This window comes from Pseudophryne corroboree, chromosome 6 (genome assembly GCF_028390025.1).
Source record: "Pseudophryne corroboree isolate aPseCor3 chromosome 6, aPseCor3.hap2, whole genome shotgun sequence".
NCBI lineage: Eukaryota > Metazoa > Chordata > Amphibia > Anura > Myobatrachidae > Pseudophryne > Pseudophryne corroboree.
In genome coordinates this window covers 646,499,071-646,518,218 of record NC_086449.1, presented here as the reverse complement: position 1 = coordinate 646,518,218, position 19,148 = coordinate 646,499,071, and the positions used below count along the sequence as shown (strand labels likewise).

General features: G+C 43.1%; 1 protein-coding gene across 2 annotated transcripts; it reads left to right on the top strand.

Annotated features, from left to right (window-relative positions):
- Positions 1-2,202: 2,202 nt before the first annotated feature.
- On the top strand, positions 2,203-18,507 carry IRF1 (interferon regulatory factor 1). 2 transcript variants are annotated; one of them, XM_063928195.1, is made up of 9 exons: positions 2,203-2,289; positions 2,456-2,555; positions 3,087-3,263; positions 4,832-4,881; positions 4,994-5,123; positions 6,684-6,809; positions 13,364-13,404; positions 13,811-13,949; positions 15,615-18,507. In XM_063928195.1, the coding sequence occupies exons 1-9, from the start codon at positions 2,203-2,205 to the stop codon at positions 15,701-15,703; spliced, it is 939 nt and encodes a 312-aa protein (XP_063784265.1). In that variant the 3' UTR covers positions 15,704-18,507. The 2 variants fall into 2 exon arrangements, with proteins under 2 accessions (XP_063784265.1, XP_063784264.1); XM_063928194.1 differs by having other exon boundaries at positions 6,681-6,809.
- The last annotated feature ends 641 nt before the right edge of the window (positions 18,508-19,148 follow it).

Sequence of the window (19,148 nt, the reverse complement as noted above, 5' to 3'; positions counted from 1 at the left end):
GGGGGAAATAACAGATCTCAAACTTTTTATTGTTTGCATGAAGTTTATTTTTTATTTATTTTAGTTTATTATTGTAATCTGCAGCTGGTGCAAGCAGGACAGGGTGTGATGGTGCAGATGTGCAGTAGCTGCCCCGCGTGGCAGTGTGGGCAGGACGGTGGAATACATGTATGTATGTGACAAGTAGCGCTGGCATAGTGTCCTGTGTGCACCAGGGTAGCGGGCATTGCAGTCAGTGTGTGTCCTGTGTGCACCAGGGTAGCAGCATTGCAGTCAGTGTGTGTCCTGTGTGCACCAGGGTAGCGGCATTGCAGTCAGTGTGTGTCCTGTGTGCACCAGGGTAGCGGGCATTGCAGTCAGTGTGTGTCCTGTGTGCACCAGGGTAGCGGCATTGCAGTCAGTGTGTGTCCCAGGCTCAGCGGCTACAGAGCTGCACAAGGAAGTAGACTTGGGAAAAACAAAGGCAGCAGCATGCGCTGCACACTACAGCGGCATAGCCGTAGCTGCTAGGGTGTATGTCCTCTGTGCAGCTGTCTGACTGGGGCAGTGGTGGGCGTGTGCCCCTGGGATCGTGGTTGTTACAGTGTGATTCTGGATGTGCAGCGATTGCAGCTCAGCAATGAATGGGGCACATGATGACAGGTGCTGACTATGCCATGAACGTTATCATATTGGAAATGTTCTGCTGTAGTAAAAGTAACTTTACAGTCTGTAATATGGTGGGGATCCCTGGGACTGCGCTGATTCGCGGCTGCATCGGCTCATCCTCCTATCTATAGAAGAGGGCAGAGCTGCAGCTGCTCACGTGATGCTTTGGAAAGCTTGCATGATTATGGCTATGCATATGGCAGGGCTGTTTGCCTATATGTAAATACTGATGAAAGGGCTTATACGTGTGAAAATGCACACGACAGGGCTGGCTACTTATGAAAATGCACACGCAAAAAGCAGGTCTGGTTCTGTAGACAATTGCTTATTGCAGGTCTGTTTATGCTGCTACCTTGTAAATGAAAAGTAACAGGATTGACCTGAAATGGAAAACAATGAAAATAAATTTGGTTGAACATGAGATGCATGCAATAGGGGATAGTGTGCAGACTGGTACACCACACAATGCTTCCCAGGACTTCTCATAGCTGGTTCTTCGCTATATTTGTGTTTAGAGAAATATTGAAGTGAGGTAACTGGCCACTATGTCAGTGACCATTAGCTCTTGTTATAAAGTAAGGATTCATTTAACAGAATATTGCTATTCATACTTTACTGAATTAGTCTAAGTTTTAGGTCTTAGATCTGTCTGTGTCAATGCATTCTCTAATCTTCAGTGTACAGGTAGATGAAGCTTTGAGCATTGCGTGCGATACCTGTAAGGAATACTGCCAGCAGTAACTATAACACATGGCTGTGTATGCAATGGCATCATATTTCAGATGGCTTGTATACAGTAGTTGTTCTATAAATAGACTAGCAGGACTTCTTCCTCTAATGCGCAGAAGCAACATGCCCATGTTTTGGTTTCTTGCAAAGTGATTGCACAAGCTCATGATGAGCCAACTTTGTCAAACAATTCAGGGTGCTCACATTACATCCACCATATGACTCAAGGGTATATGCGTCGGCATGACTGCAGCCAGCACAAATTTGGGGGGGGGGGGCCTCATACACATACAGAGCTAGCTACTATACACAGGCTGCAGATTCACTCTGTAAGCTATTATACCACGTATTCACCTGTTTAGGGTTTGAAAACCTATAGCAATGGGCACTATATATAACAGTTTGAGTCTCCAAGCTAGTTATATGGTTCTGATGAAACAACATAAAATTTGGAATTGCTTAGCTGCAAATTTGGAATTGTGATAGCAGCACCATCCTCTGTTATCCGGTGACCATCCTGTAATACAAGCCAAGATACTACACTCATCAGTTCAATCAGTAATTTAAGTGTACTTTTGTACAGACAATACAGGCAACACTAGCTTTCTTAGTACTCAATGGTAACAATATTATAAAGTAAGCTTTGCAAATTGTATCTGTAAATTATAATAGTAATATCAGTTACCATTGCTACTATAGCTAAACTTCATTTTTTGTTATTCTAAGGGTGTGTCATGTCTATTGGATGCCTAGTGCACAAAAGTCAAATAATGTATGAGTTTGTTAATCATCGTTTATTCTTCAATATTGTGTTTTCACAGCAAAATGCCTGTCACACGTTTAAGGATGAGACCCTGGCTTGAGAAACAGATTGCATCCAATACAATTCCTGGTCTTTCATGGCTAAACAAGGTAGTGTATTTGCTCTGGAAATTCTATGGGGTATTTATTACATTATGAGGTCTACACATTTAAATATGCATATTCCTTTTCCCTAAATATTTGCTTGGTTTTTTTAGTCATTTTACTTCTATTATATAGAAAGTCATTCTAAGGTCTTAAATTCTGTTTTGCGCAGGAAGAGATGATATTTCAGATCCCGTGGAAGCATGCCGCCCGGCACGGCTGGAATATTGACAAAGATGCTTGTCTTTTCCGCAGTTGGGCTATTCACACAGGTACATGCCAAAGTGTATGTTTGCTTTCCAGAGACAAGAGTCGCCTATAAATCCTGTTAAGAGAGCTGACCACAGGGCATTTTTCCTTCACAACTTTTATGATAGAGTTAAATGATTATCTCTTGTTTGCTGACTCAATACCAAACTTGGCAGTGGATATAGTAGTTTCTGATTCAGGACAGAACATATCCATGCAGTCTGTCTGTATATGTCATAGCCTGATGTCACTTCATGGGCCTGTGAACAGAACATATAAAATGCGTTAGCACCGTAAAGTATCAACAAGACAGTTTCATACTATGGTGATGGGGAGGGGGCTGCTAGAAGAGGCTAGCTGTGTGGTTCTAGTAAGATAACATAACATTTGGGATTGTTTATCTTTATTTGCAGTTCTAACATGTCTTATCACTATGAAACTAAACCCAGACTGACAAGGAGTAATGTCTTAAGTTTTCTGCTGTCAACTTCTGTATTCTCATAAATCTTCAAAACATTTATTTATTTATTTATCTATTTTGGGGTTTTTTTCAGGAAAGTTTAAACTTGGTGAGAAGGAGCCCGACCCTAAGACTTGGAAAGCTAATTTCCGCTGTGCCATGAATTCTCTACCTGATATTAAAGAAGTGAAAAATAAAAGCATTTACAAAGGCTCCAGTGCAGTACGGGTGTACCAAATGCTACCAGCTCAAGTAAAATTGGAGAAAAAAGGTAACAACATATCTCAAGACCAGATCAGTCTGTGTATAGTTTGAACTGCGTATAGCTATTTTTACTGCTAAAACTTAGACAATACATGCATGTTATAGTAGTTTTATAAAGGATTAGGAGAGGGGGAGAGTCCCCTTGTACTAGACAAATTCATATATTTGAACCAGAATCACTGAAAAGTTCTTGAGAAAAGTTAAATACATTGATACAGGTTCTGGAGGGGTGTGGATTATTGCATCAACAGTTTCTAGGTCAACAATGTTTGAGTCGACCACTATAGGTCGACAGGCACTAAGTCGACAGGGTTGGAAAGTCGACAGGAGTTCTAGGGCGACATGGTCTAGGTGACAGTTCAAAAGGTCGACATGAGTTTTTCATGTTTTTTTGGTGTTGTTTTCTCCGTACAGTGACCGGGAAGTCCAATTAGTGCACCGTGTCCCCTCGCATGGCTTGCTTCGCTAGCCGTGCTTCGGGCAAGGTGCCTCGCTTCGCTTGGCACAGATTACCATTCCAATCGTAGTCCACGTGGATTGTTAAATATAAAAAAGTTCAAAAAAGGAAAAAAATGTGAAAAAGTAATATCGACCCTTTGACCTGTCGACCTAGTGACTGTCGACCAATAGTGGTCGACCTAGACAATGTCGATCTTGAGACCGGATCCCGTTCTGGTGGTACACCCCTAGAGTTTGAATTGAGAAATGTACAGAAAGCGTTTTCTAACTAGAAGCAGTATGCAGTTATCATATAGGATCTTACACATGAATAAGGCTAAAAAAGATTGTCATATAAGCAATCTCAATTGATTAATCTCTGTCAGTATGGAAAGAAGTAAAGAGGGAAAATAATCTGAGGGACATGTATCCTTTAACTGCTGTTCCCTATCTGTCAAAGACATAGAATAGGGAATGAGTGCACCTGGCTCCTGTATGCTGTGGATTAAAGGTAGAAAAATACATAAGAATCAGGAAAGGTAGAAAAGAAACAGTGCACTAAACCCAAACATCTGCTATTCCTGTGGGATGTCTTGTTGATATGTGTACAGGGAATGAGTTAAAACAGAATACTAGATTTGGAGAGAGAGTGTAGTACCATCTGTTCTGTAGGTCTGAGTGGGGTAATCCTTAGCTGTGACCAAGACAGACAGGTGAAACGATTCGTTGGAGACACTGGGGGTATTTCAAATGTTTGATAAGTCGATTAGGTGTCTGTTTTTCCTGTATATTAGATAGGAAAAAACAGACACCCAACTGACTTTTCAAACAATTGAATACACCCCACTGGGTTTCCTGCTGTGCGCACAACTTAATGATTATCCCACATATCAATTAATTTCATTTGTTTTAATAATTGTATAATATATTTTCTTTAAGAATGCTCCCACAAAGAGAGTTTATTTTTCCTTCTTATGTGCAAAGTAGTTTTATAGTCCGTTATGTAATGGAATAATAATGAGTTAATAATAGTATTGCAAGAGTCTGCTCCCTCTAATACCAAAGGGTAGATAGCTACAGGCACAGGATATAAAGGAAAGGCTGCATTGTGATCTGAGCTTTGCTTCTTTCTTATAGAACGCAAGTCAAAGTCCTCAAAAATTTCCAAGGACAGAACAAAGAGTAAGGTACGTTCGTTCAGCATGCACAGGAATGGCATTTGCAACTGATATTACCCAAAAATGTATCTGTGCATAGGTACTTGTGGTTAACATGTACCTGCAAATGTTTCTATTACAGGCTGATGGTTCATTTACAGAAGAGGTGGAGGAAGCTGTGAAACACTGTCAGCAACCAGATGACCACAGCGACTACACAACAAGGCTGTTCTCAGCACAGGAAATTGACATTGCAAGCACAGACATCATAGGTGAGCTATATAATAATGCAGCTTGGATTCAGCCACAGTCAGGTTGTCTTAAATATAGAAAATAATAACATTAACAGATAATATATATAAAAGCTCCCACATATTGACAAAAGCTCAGATATTTATATTTGCTGTGCAGCTGAGTGCGAGCTTTTGTTTCCAGTGATCAGTCCATTCAGGCTTGTGAGAGGTGTAATGCTGACAGGAAGACAGCTGTGTGTAGGAGCACATTACCCTCCAGATCTTCATAACCAATAAGCTCCTGAAAGTTTATATATTTATTTATAAATGGTGTTAGAGGTTTTCACATATAAGCCACATTTAAGCTTAATTAGAGACAGATGTACTAAGCCTTGGAGAGTGATAAAGTGGAAAGAGATAAACTACCAAACAATCAGCTCATACCTGTCATTTTCAAACACAGACTGCAACATGGCAGTTAGGAGCTGATTAGTTTGTTGTTTATCTTTCTCCACTTTGTCACTGTCCAAGGCTTAGTACATCCTTATTCTTTTAACACTAGCTGTTTTCTGTAAAGGACTTGTTAAAATGTAACATTTAAGAGAAGCTTAGGGGGAAATGTACTAAGCAGTGATAAGTGTGGAGGAATGAGGCAGTGAAGACGTTGCCCGTGGCAACTAATCAGCTGCTCTGTATAATTTTAATGTATGCAAATTATAAATGTTACTCCAATGCTGATTGGTTGCCATGGGCATCTTCTCCACTAAATCGCTTCTCCACTCTTATTACTGCTTCATACATTTACCCCTTAGTTATCCTTGTTAAATGTGTTTTCTTTAAATACTACTGTTCTTACTCATTAAAAAGTATGTGGAATCTATCTATCTACAGATGTGTCCTCATACATCTTGCCTCAATACGCCACCTACCGGGAGATGCCTGGCGTGAGTGAGCTGATAGGTCCCGTGCAACTCTGTTAGCGTCAGGTGTATTTTTGGCTGAAAATGCTTCTTATTCGCATTGTTATGGAAAAAAGGACGCACACGCATGCTCTGCATGCCTATATTCTGTGTGCATCTGCAGCTGTATCTGCATACGGAATGGTACATTACAGTGTTTTCTGGGAAAGATACATACAAACAGAATATAGGCATGCTGCATATAATTTTAATCAGCAGAGTCTGTGTGTGCGTCTTATTCCCATCATTTCACTAATAAGACGCATTTCAATGGAAAAAGTTGCACATAAAGATGCTCTGCGCTACCGAGTGGCGTGACTAGAAGGGCTGTTTAATGTGCAGGGAGGCTAGATGCAAGTGGACACCTATCTATCTATCTATCTATCTATCTATCTATCTATCTATCTATCTATCTATCTATCTATCTATCTATCTATCTACTAAGTATAATGTAATGAATTGTTGCAGCAGCCATGAGTGAGTGTGAAGTTAGCAGCAGTATATCAGATTGCAAGTGGACACCTATCTATCTATCTATCTATCTATCTATCTATCTATCTATCTATCTATCTATCTATCTATCTATCTATCTATCTATCTATCTATCTACTAAGTATAATGTAATGAATTGTTGCAGCAGCCATGAGTGAGTGTGAAGTTAGCAGCAGTATATCAGATTGGAAGGATACAATGGACATGCCCATGCCTGACAGCACAAGCGATATGTACCCTTTCCAGGTGTCACCTATGACCTCGGGCTCTGAAGGTAATGCCTACTGCTTCTGATTAGTATGTAACTTATATTTAAGCAGTATTACAAAGTTTTTTGGAATCTTACAGTCGCTTTGAGAATGTAATAGCTATAAGTGTCCATTTATCAAGAATCACATTTGCAATATGATCTGGGCACAACATTAGCACCCAGAATCGCATTGCAGGATGCGATTATTACGGTGGGACGTAACAATCTACACCAGCACTGAGAGGGGCTCCTTGTGATGTGTTCTGGTGGCCCCTCTGCCGGCTAATTATGCAAATTAATTAGCCGCCAAAGGTTATCTACTGCGGTCCCTCAGTAATACATTTGTGTAATACTCAGTATTTCTCTATCGTCCTAAGTGGATGCTGGGGTTCCTGAAAGGACCATGGGGAATAGCGGCTCCGCAGGAGACAGGGCACAAAAAAGTAAAGCTTTACTAGGTCAGGTGGTGTGCACTGGCTCCTCCCCCTATGACCCTCCTCCAGACTCCAGTTAGATTTTGTGCCCGAACGAGAAGGGTGCAATCTAGGTGGCTCTCCTAAAGAGCTGCTTAGAGAAAGTTTAGTTTAGGTTTTTTTCTTTACAGTGAGTCCTGCTGGCAACAGGATCACTGCAACGTGGGACTTAGGGGGAAAGTAGTAAACTCACCTGCATGCAGAGTGGATTTGCTGCTTGGCTACTGGACACCATTAGCTCCAGAGGGATCGAACACAGGCCCAGCCGTGGAGTCCGGTCCCGGAGCCGCGCCGCCGACCCCCTTGCAGATGCTGAAGCGTGAAGAGGTCCGGAAACCGGCGGCTGAAGACTCCTCAGTCTTCATAAGGTAGCGCACAGCACTGCAGCTGTGCGCCATTTTCCTCTCAGCACACTTCACTGGGCAGTCACTGAGGGTGCAGAGCGCTGGGGGGGGGCGCTCTGAGAGGCAAATATAAACCTTATACAAGGCTAAAAATACCTCACATATAGCCCATAGGGGCTATATGGAGATATTTAACCCCTGCCTGACTGGAAAAATAGCGGGAGAAGAACCCGCCGAAAAAGGGGCGGGGCCTATCTCCTCAGCACACGGCGCCATTTTCTGTCACAGCTCCGCTGGTCAGAACGGCTCCCAGGTCTCTCCCCTGCACTGCACTACAGAAACAGGGTAAAACAGAGAGGGGGGGCACATTAATGGCTATATATATATATATTAAAGCAGCTATAAGGGAGCACTTAATATAAGGATATCCCTTGTATATATAGCGCTTTGTGGTGTGTGCTGGCAGACTCTCCCTCTGTCTCCCCAAAAGGGCTAGTGGGTCCTGTCTTCATTAGAGCATTCCCTGTGAGTTTGCGGTGTGTGTCGGTACGTGGTGTCGACATGTATGAGGACGATATTGGTGTGGAGGCGGAGCAATTGCCAAATATGCAGATGTCACCCCCCAGGGGGTCGACACCAGAATGGATGCCTTTATTTGTGGAATTACGTGATGGTTTATCTTCCCTTAAACAGTCAGTTGAGGACATGAGGCGGCCGGACAATCAATTAATGCCTGTCCAGGCGCCTCAAACACCGTCAGGGGCTGTAAAACGCCCTTTGCCTCAGTCGGTCGACACAGACCCAGACACGGGCACTGATTCCAGTGACGACGGTAGAAATTCAAACGTATTTTCCAGTAGGGCCACACGTTATATGATTTTGGCAATGAAGGAGACGTTACATTTAGCTGATACTACAGATACCGTAAAACAGGGTATTATGTATGGTGTGAAAAAACTACAAACAGTTTTTCCTGAATCAGAAGAATTAAATGACGTGTGTGATGAAGCGTGGGTTGCTCCTGATAAAAAGTTGATAATTTCAAAAAAGTTATTGGCATTATACCCTTTCCCGCCAGAGGTTAGGGCGCGCTGGGAAACACCCCCTAAGGTGGACAAGGCGCTCACACGCTTATCCAAACAAGTGGCGTTACCCTCTCCTGAGACGGCCGCACTTAAGGATCCATCAGATAGAAAGATGGAAGTTATTCAAAAGAATATATACACACATGCAGGTGTTATACTACGACCAGCTATAGCAACTGCCTGGATGTGCAGTGCTGGAGTAGTTTGGTCAGAATCCCTGATTGAAAATATTGATACCCTAGATAGGGACAATGTTTTACTGTCGTTAGAACAAATAAAGGATGCATTTATCTATATGCGTGATGCACAGAGGGATATTTGCACACTGGCATCTCGGGTGAGTGCTATGTCCATTTCAGCCAGAAGAGCCTTATGGACACGACAGTGGACAGGCGATGCGGATTCAAAACATCACATGGAGGTTTTGCCGTATAAAGGGGAGGAGTTATTTGGAGTTGGTCTATCAGACTTGGTGGCCACGGCTACTGCCGGGAAATCCACTTTTTTACCTCAAGTCACTCCCCAACAGAGAAAGGCACCGACCTTTCAACCGCAGCCTTTTCGCTCCTACAAAAATAAGAGAGCAAAGGGCTTGTCGTACCTGCCACGAGGCAGAGGAAGAGGGAAGAGACACCAACAGGCAGCTCCTTCCCAGGAACAGAAGCCCTCCCCGGCTCCTGCAAAAACCTCAGCATGACGCTGGGGCCTCTCAAGCGGACTCGGGGACAGTGGGGGGCCGTCTCAAAAATTACAGCGCGCAGTGGGCTCACTCGCAGGTAGACCCCTGGATCCTGCAGATAATATCTCAGGGGTACAGGTTGGAATTAGAGACGGATCCTCCTCATCGTTTCCTGAAGTCTGCCTTACCAACCGTCTCTTCCGAAAGGGAGAGGGTGTTGGAAGCCATTCACAAGCTGTACGCTCAGCAGGTGATAGTCAAAGTACCCCTATTACAACAAGGAAAGGGGTATTATTCCACTCTATTTGTGGTACCGAAGCCGGATGGCTCGGTAAGGCCTATTCTAAATCTGAAGTCCTTGAACCTCTACATAAAAAAGTTCAAGTTCAAGATGGAGTCACTCAGAGCAGTGATAGCGAACCTGGAAGAAGGGGACTTTATGGTATCCTTGGACATCAAGGATGCGTATCTACACGTTCCGATTTACCCCGCACACCAGGGGTACCTCAGGTTCATTGTTCAAAACTGTCACTATCAGTTTCAGACGCTGCCGTTCGGATTGTCCACGGCGCCTCGGGTCTTTACCAAGGTAATGGCCGAGATGATGATTCTTCTTCGAAGAAAAGGCGTATTAGTTATCCCATACTTGGACGATCTCCTAATAAGGGCAAGGTCCAGAGAACAGCTGGAGACAGCTTTAGCACTATCTCAAGAGGTGCTAAGACAACACGGGTGGATTCTGAATATTCCAAAATCCCATTTAATCCCGACAACTCGTCTGCTGTTCCTAGGAATGATTCTGGACACGGTTCAGAAAAAGGTTTTCCTTCCAGAGGAAAAAGCCAAGGAGTTATCCGATCTGGTCAGGAACCTCCTAAAACCAGGAAAAGTGTCAGTACATCAATGCACAAGAGTCCTGGGAAAAATGGTGGCTTCTTACGAAGCAATTCCATTCGGCAGATTCCATGCAAGAATATTCCAAAGGGATCTGTTGGACAAATGGTCAGGGTCGCATCTGCAGATGCACCTGCGAATAACCCTGTCACCAAAGACAAGGGTGTCACTTCTGTGGTGGTTGCAGAAGGCTCACCTATTAGAAGGCCGCAGATTCGGCATTCAGGATTGGATCCTGGTGACCACGGACGCCAGCCTGAGAGGCTGGGGAGCAGTCACACAAGGAAGAAACTTCCAGGGAGTATGGACGAGTCTGGAAAAGTCTCTTCACATAAACATTCTGGAACTAAGAGCAATCTACAATGCTCTAAGCCAGGCGGAACTTCTCCTGCAAGGAAAGCCGGTGTTGATTCAGTCGGACAACATCACGGCGGTCGCCCATGTAAACAGGCAGGGCGGCACAAGAAGCAGGAGTGCAATGGCAGAAGCTGCCAAGATTCTTCGCTGGGCGGAGAATCACGTGATAGCACTGTCAGCAGTGTTCATCCCGGGCGTGGACAACTGGGAAGCAGACTTCCTCAGCAGACACGATCTTCATCCGGGAGAGTGGGGTCTACATCCAGAAGTCTTTAACATGTTAATAGACCGTTGGGAAAGACCAATTGTAGACATGATGGCGTCTCGCCTCAACAAGAAACTGGACAAATATTGCGCCAGGTCAAGAGATCCACAGGCAATAGCTGTGGACGCACTGGTAACTCCTTGGGTGTACCAGTCAGTGTATGTGTTTCCTCCTCTGCCGCTCATACCAAAGGTATTGAAGATCATACGGCAAAGAAGAGTAAGAACAATACTAGTGGTTCCGGATTGGCCGAGAAGGACTTGGTATCCGGAACTTCAAGAGATGCTCACGGACGAACCGTGGCCTCTACCTCTGAGAAGGGACCTGCTACAGCAGGGTCCCTGTCTTTTTCAAGACTTACCGCGGCTGCGTTTGACGGCATGGCGGTTGAACGCCAGATCCTAAAAGGGAAAGGCATTCCAGAAGAAGTCATTCCTACCTTGATTAAGGCACGGAAGGAAGTCACCGTGAAACATTATCACCGCATTTGGCGAAAATATGTAGCGTGGTGCGAGGATCGGAGGGTTCCGACGGAGGAATTCCAACTGGGTCGTTTCCTACATTTCCTGCAATCAGGATTATCTATGGGTCTCAAATTGGGATCCATTAAGGTTCAAATTTCGGCCCTGTCAATATTCTTCCAAAAAGAATTGGCCTCTGTCCCTGAGGTCCAGACTTTTGTCAAGGGAGTACTGCATATACAGCCTCCTGTGGTGCCTCCGGTGGCACCGTGGGATCTAAATGTAGTTTTAGATTTCCTCAAATCCCATTGGTTTGAACCATTGAAAAAGGTGGATTTGAAATATCTCACATTGAAAGTGACTATGTTACTAGCCCTGGCCTCTGCCAGGAGAGTATCTGAATTGGCGGCTTTATCTTATAAAAGTCCTTATCTAATCTTCCATTCGGATAGGGCAGAACTGCGGACTCGTCCGCATTTTCTCCCTAAAGTGGTATCAGCATTTCATCTGAACCAACCTATTGTGGTGCCTGCGGCCACTAGCGACTTGGAGGACTCCAAGTTGTTGGACGTTGTCAGAGCCTTAAAAATATACATTGCAAGGACGGCTGGAGTCAGAAAATCTGACTCGCTGTTTATATTGTATGCACCCAACAAGTTGGGCGCACCTGCTTCTAAGCAGTCGATTGCTCGTTGGATTTGTAACACAATTCAACTTGCACATTCTGTGGCAGGCCTGCCACAGCCTAAAACTGTAAAAGCCCACTCCACAAGGAAGGTGGGCTCATCTTGGGCGGCTGCCCGAGGGGTCTCGGCATTACAACTCTGCCGAGCAGCTACGTGGTCGGGGGAGAACACGTTTGTAAAATTTTACAAATTTGATACCCTGGCAAAGGAGGACCTGGAGTTCTCTCATTCGGTGCTGCAGAGTCATCCGCACTCTCCCGCCCGTTTGGGAGCTTTGGTATAATCCCCATGGTCCTTTCAGGAACCCCAGCATCCACTTAGGACGATAGAGAAAATAAGAATTTACTTACCGATAATTCTATTTCTCGGAGTCCGTAGTGGATGCTGGGCGCCCATCCCAAGTGCGGATTATCTGCAATACTTGTACATAGTTATTGTTAACTAATTCGGGTTATTGTTAAGGAGCCATCTTTAAGAGGCCCTTTCTGTTGTCATACTGTTAACTGGGTTTAGATCACAAGTTGTACGGTGTGATTGGTGTGGCTGGTATGAGTCTTACCCGGGATTCAAAATGCCTCCCTTATTGTGTATGCTCGTCCGGGCACAGTACCTAACTGGAGTCTGGAGGAGGGTCATAGGGGGAGGAGCCAGTGCACACCACCTGACCTAGTAAAGCTTTACTTTTTTGTGCCCTGTCTCCTGCGGAGCCGCTATTCCCCATGGTCCTTTCAGGAACCCCAGCATCCACTACGGACTCCGAGAAATAGAATTATCGGTAAGTAAATTCTTATTTTCCAGTGTCCCCAGACAATGGGTGTTTTTTTTTTTTGTGTGGGAACTAGCCACAGATATTCACTGATAAATGGACCCTTAGGGGTAATTTTACTAAGATGGGAGTTCTATTTAAGATGGGATGTTGCCCATAGCAACCAATCAGATTCCAGGTATTATCTTCTAGAAGGTGCTAGATAAATGAGAAGTAAAATCTGATTTGTTGCTATGGGCAACATCCCATCTTAAATAGAACTCCCATCTTAGTAAATGTACCCCTTAGTGTGAGCCTTGTTGTCCCATGCTGGCGTCAATAACAGCGCTGCTTATATGTTATGTGAATGAGCTACACCATAAAAGGAGATACATACTATAATCAGAGGTTCCCAATTGTGGTCCTCAACACACCCTATGGTCCAGGTTTTAAGGATAGCTTGGTTTTCCTTGACACCTGGACCATTGTGGTGCACTGAGGAGCGCATATGGAAACTGCTGCTATAATGACATTTCACTATTGTTGGGATAATGTAGCAATTGTGATTTTTTTCTTGTTTCTGTTACAGAGGATGAGGACATGTTAACCATAAATGAGGAGCTTTTAAATGTAAGAGACCATGTGACATTATTATTACCTGTTTCTATGGCACCACTAAATGACACAGCACTGCACAGAGAGAATATTCTGTCATCACGCCCTGCCCCTGTGGAGTTTATAATGTCAAGTCTAAAACACAAGCACTCACTAGGATACATTTTAGTAAGCAATGAATGAACCTACCAGTATGTTTTTGGATGTGAGAGGAAGTCAGAATATTCTGGAGAAACCTATATAAATCCAGAGAACACATACAAACTACACACATAGGTTCCTTGTCGGAAATCAAATCACATAACCCGAGTGCCACCATGCTGCCCAACATTAGCCTTGGTCTTATAATAAAGTCTGTGCATTCTGTATATGTTTGTATGCCTCATGGGCACAATGTCTTATGTTACTTGTTGTCTCACAGATCTTGGCACCAGTTACAATTACAGAATGGCAACAGATAAATGTAGATGGCAAGGGGTATTACACCAATGACTCTGCAGCACCAAGCACTTTGCTGCAGGACCTCAGCTCCATGCTAGACGACATGAGCAGTGTGTCAGGTAATTTATTGCAAATGTTATTTCACGTAATTTAAATGAATACGATTGTGGAAGTCACAGCAGTCATCCGGGAGGGGGATTGTGCTATGGGGCCCCTATTGGTGTAGCTCCGCCCCTGACTGTGCACTAGTGGTAATCAATTCAGATTTGTTTGTGGCTGTTGGACACATTTTAGGAGAATGATCAGGAAAAATCCTACATGTTGGATCCACAATGATGATATTACCTATGTGATCTGGTGCAGTCCTGGGGGTATTTTTACTTAGATTGTTTTTTTCAAACTAGATTTAAATGGGCAATAGTGCTACATGCAAAACAAGCCTGATTATGTGTGTATTACTGTTACCCTTTTAAATGCAGCCCTCAAAACTGCTGAGAATCGTCAGCTTTGAAAAAATGATCTTTTATCAATTATACCTCCTATAGTCCGATGTCTGTGTTTATTATCTTTATTCAACTCTAAAGGGCCGTATTCACGGCCCGATTTGGGGAGAGATGTGTGCTGAGCGGTTTGCTCAGCACACATCTCTCCCCCAGCTCAGCACAGGCCAATCTAGCAGCAGTGCATTGCTATCGCTGTGAGGGGTACACACGGAGTAATCGCTGCTTAAAATCTAAGCAATCTAGTCAGATTGCTTAGATTTCAAGCAGCGATCGCTCCGTGAGTACCCCCCTTAAGATACATAAAGAAAAAAACAAAGTAGCAGTCTATGGTATTTATGTTGGGCTACACACATTCCCACTGTCACTATGACACCTTAGGGCAGAGTCAGGGGTCTATTTACTAAGCCTTTGATGGAGATAAAGTGGACAGAGATAAAGTATCAGCCAATCAGCTCCTAACTGTCAGTTTTCAAACACAGCCTGTAACATGGCAGTTAGGAGCCGATTGGTTATTTCCAACCAAGGCTTAGTAAATAGACCCCTCAGTTAGTCATGATACTTACTGGGATATTCAATTTCCGTCGAAGCTTCGGGTGATATTTCCCTGATATTTCCCTGTGTTTCATAGATGTTTTTTCACCCGGAAAAAATATCCTTTTCACCCGGAAAAAATATCCTTTTCATCGGAAAACACACAGGTTCAGCAAAACCTGTGTGTTTTCGGTAGAAACTGCTCTGTTTTCGGGAGGCAAGTGAGACAAATCCTCGTAAAGCTGTGGCACGTGCCAGATTATCAGGGCGAATTATATGGCCCCCCAGGCGATACTTTTACACCCGACAGTCAGTTCGGGTAATTGAATATCCCCTTTAGTGCGGTCTTCTAGGCTCTGACTTTAATGGCCGGAGCTATACAATTACAAACCCTTTTCCTTGTACAGTAAGTCTATGGCTGAAGTGCATTTACCTGCCCGAAGCTATGGGGGTTACTGTGTTTGCGGTGGCCACATTATGGGCACAAAGCCCTACTTACCGCAGTTTTCTGTGTGAGCCTCAGGAGGAGGCAAACAGGAATCCATATTAAGTGCACCCTGCAGGATTATCAAGGGCTGCAACTGAATAGCCCCGGGCACTGCTACAAGCCTCAGCTAATTAACTCCGACCCATAATGTGAATTTCTGCAAGGATTTAATTAATGTTACACGGCTTCAGTTGGAAATAGCTTTTTATTCCTTTCTATTGGTTGAATAACTATAAAACCATTCTCTTTTTTTGCAATTCTAGGTGACATTGAAGTCCGAGTCACTACAGACATGAGACCTGCGATTGAGTCCAGTTGGCACGAGATGCATTCTATAACCTGCACATTATGAGCATTACCTAGTGTCATCAAAGACTGTTGATTGTATGAGATGCACGTCCTATGAAGATGTTTTGTGCCTTCACCTTAAATGTATCATGTGTCAAAATTGGGCAGGGCCTGTTTCTTTAGTGTAAATGGAGATATTGAGAGGTGAGGAACAGATGCCCTTCCTGTGCAAAAACACACGTACAGCAGGGACTGGTTATATGCAAACCTGCATTTGAAGGTGAGGCTGGATGTGCCCAAATCTGTGTTTGATAGGAAGCACTTGACAGAAAAGAATGAAGAGAGTTTAGTCTGGACATATGCAGTGGAAATATGCAATTCAATAACATTTCACCACATTATTCCTGAATGTCAAGAACTACTAGTACTGGGATTTTATTTCAGCTGTGGACTAAAGTGGACACGTGTCACCTAATCGAAGTCTCAGCGTTCATCCATTACTGCAGTGTTTACACACTGAACTTTGTGATCACTATACACATTCTCATCCCATGTTTTGTGCTTGTTCTACCATCTATAGTAAAACCATTCAAAGCGATGCAGTTTTATTCAGTTGGCAATTAGTCACAACAGCCACAGTCATACAGACTTACAAGTATGCGGAAGAATATGATCAATATACATCATAATCTAGAAGTGTAAACAATCACAAATACTTCTGAAGTATCCTCATAAGGAAGTACAGTTTGTTTAACGTAATCAGTTCTCAAGATTCCTTCTAAGTGAAAGTTATTATGTACGATATGGAACAGTCATTAGCTGCCATTGTTTTTATAGAAAAGGACATTGCTCTTTCATGTTTGTACTGTTTAACCTAAGCTGAACACTGTAAAGAATATTCCCTTTGGTTTGCACAATTTAAAAAAAGTTATGTATAAAGACAGTTCACCTTTTCAAAGGCGTTCCTTTAGGTCTAGACTTTTGATATCATATAACATTTCACATTGTTTCTAAGTGGGGCTAAAAATCTATAGGAATGGCTGAGCTCAATTGAGAAGATCCATATAGCCTGCCGTGTTAGTAGGTAGATATACAGTTGGTATTTGAGAAACGGGTATGCCACAGGGTTTGTACTATTACAAAATGTAGAGTAAGGGGTACATTAACTAATAGGCCCTACACACTGGGCGATAGTAGTGAAAGATATGTACGATCTTGTTCATTAATAAATGAGATACTGTTCATATCTTTCAGTGTGGAGGCACCAACGATGTACGATGCGCGGCCCCGCATGTGCATGCAGGTCGCTTGTGCATGCAGGTCAATATGGACGATCTCGTCCATATTTGTCTGCACTGCTATGGAGCCGGGTGACTGGGGGAGTGAAGAAACTTCACTCCCTCCTGTCACTGCCCCCCCCCCCCCCACCTTCCACCGCCGGGTTGCCCGTCGGCTGTATCCGCCGTCGGGCAGCTCGGTGGCAGATTGCGCAGTGTGTAGGGCCCTTAAAGCTTCTAAAACGGAGATTGTTGCTGTTACCCATAGCAACCAATCAAATGCTGTCTATCATTTCTCTGTTGCCTTTTAGAAAATTATAGACAGCATCTGATTGGTTGCTACAGGCAACATCACCAATTCTGCTTTAGAAGCTTTAGTCAATTTACCCCAATGAATCCTCTATAAAGGGCAGAATTCTCAAACAGAAACTTGATAAGATTATTCACAAGTTAAAATATATGTTTAATAAATCTAATTATTAATTGCAGTTATTAAGCCTAATTGTAGTTTTTGTGACCGGAAAACAATAGATATTCATTAAATCTATTATGTTCCAAATTGCTTTTTAAAATCTATAATTGCTGAAAATATTTGTTGTCTAGAGAGTTCTGCCCACTCCATTTAGATTTTATACTAAGAATTCTATTCAGACCTGGACGCAGCTGCATGTTCGCACACAGTGGTCGCATCCAGGGGGTCTGCACACGCGCACTGGTCATAGTGCGTGTGTGCGACCCTTCACCAAGGCGATTGACAGCGACGGCTGCCCAGGGGGGGCTTTACTGCGGTGCTTTGTGGGCGCGGTCTGGACCGTTTTCGGGGTGGCTGCAAAAATGGTGCTGACCCACCTGCCAGCGCAGCCGAGCTGCGCAGGCAGGGGTCAACCTTAAATCGATGCTTCCACAATTAAAAAGCGGGGTGGCACCACACACATGCTTGGCGACCTTGCCCTGTGATAGGCGGCCCCTAGCATGCGAGCAGATGGACGCAGATCTTGCTGCGGTAAGTAAGATCTGCGTCCATCTCTGAGTAAACCCCTAATTCCAACAGAGTTAAGACCCCTAACTTGGTACAATATTTGTGCCTATATAATATCTATTTTCATTGAAAGGAAATGTAGTATTGTATTATAAATAATTTTTTTAAATAAATTAAAATGTTAAAAGGGAAGGTGCTGAATGCAGATGTTTATTGTCACAAAACAGGAGAGTTCCACTAGTAAAATAACAATGGTTTTCAGCTGTGTTTTTATGATGGCACATGTACGAGAACTTGTCCGTAAGGTTATCTAGAGCAAATTTGCACATCCTGTAGATCTGATCCCCAAGTTGAGCCACAGATCTACGTTTTGAGTCCCCTGATCGGTATGTAATACATACTATTTGGAACTTGACACACTAGAACTTAGGGATTCCAGCTAAATGAAAATTGAACACCACCACTGAGCTGAACAAGAAAATGATGTTCATATGTACATATGTGAATATATCTTGCAGCATATAAACTGCACTTTTGTTTATGTTTGTAAATAATATTTTTTTATGAAAACTTGTGTTGAAATAAAATGTTTACACACATATATAAATATAATACGTTTTTTTTTTTGTTTTTTTGCTATGCATGCTTGGTATTGATTGGTTTACATCTTGCAGTAGGTACATGAGCGCAGATGGCCGCCATCAGACTGTGTGTAAGGTAATAATGCAATCAGAGCTCCTATCAACTCCATCTGTGCTATAAAGTGTCAAGCTGAGCTGGTGCTTCTTGGCCAATTTGTGTGGCCACATTAGACACTGAGCCTGTTTCACTGCACTTGTGAAGAGCTACAGAATCAACCCCTGTGGGGCTGGCTTTAAGCAAGATCTCTTAACAACGTCATAATAGTACATTTTATATAGAGTGATCTTTATTTACTATACGCCAATAAATCTACTTGTGCATAGAAAATTGGAAATTATATGGAAAGACGCCAAAATGACTGCATTACATTAATTTTACCATTATTAGTTTTATTATTTCATGTGTCTTAATTGACACTGCACAATTTTTGCAAATTTTTTTTTCCAATTTAAGAGATTTATCAAAGCATGGAGAGGGCTAAAGTACCAACAATCAGCTTCCACCTGTCATTTTACAGGAAAAATATATTTTGACATATATATGAGCTGATTGGTTGGTACTTTATCTCTCACCAAGCTTTAAGAAAACTCCCCCTTACAGTTTTAACTTTG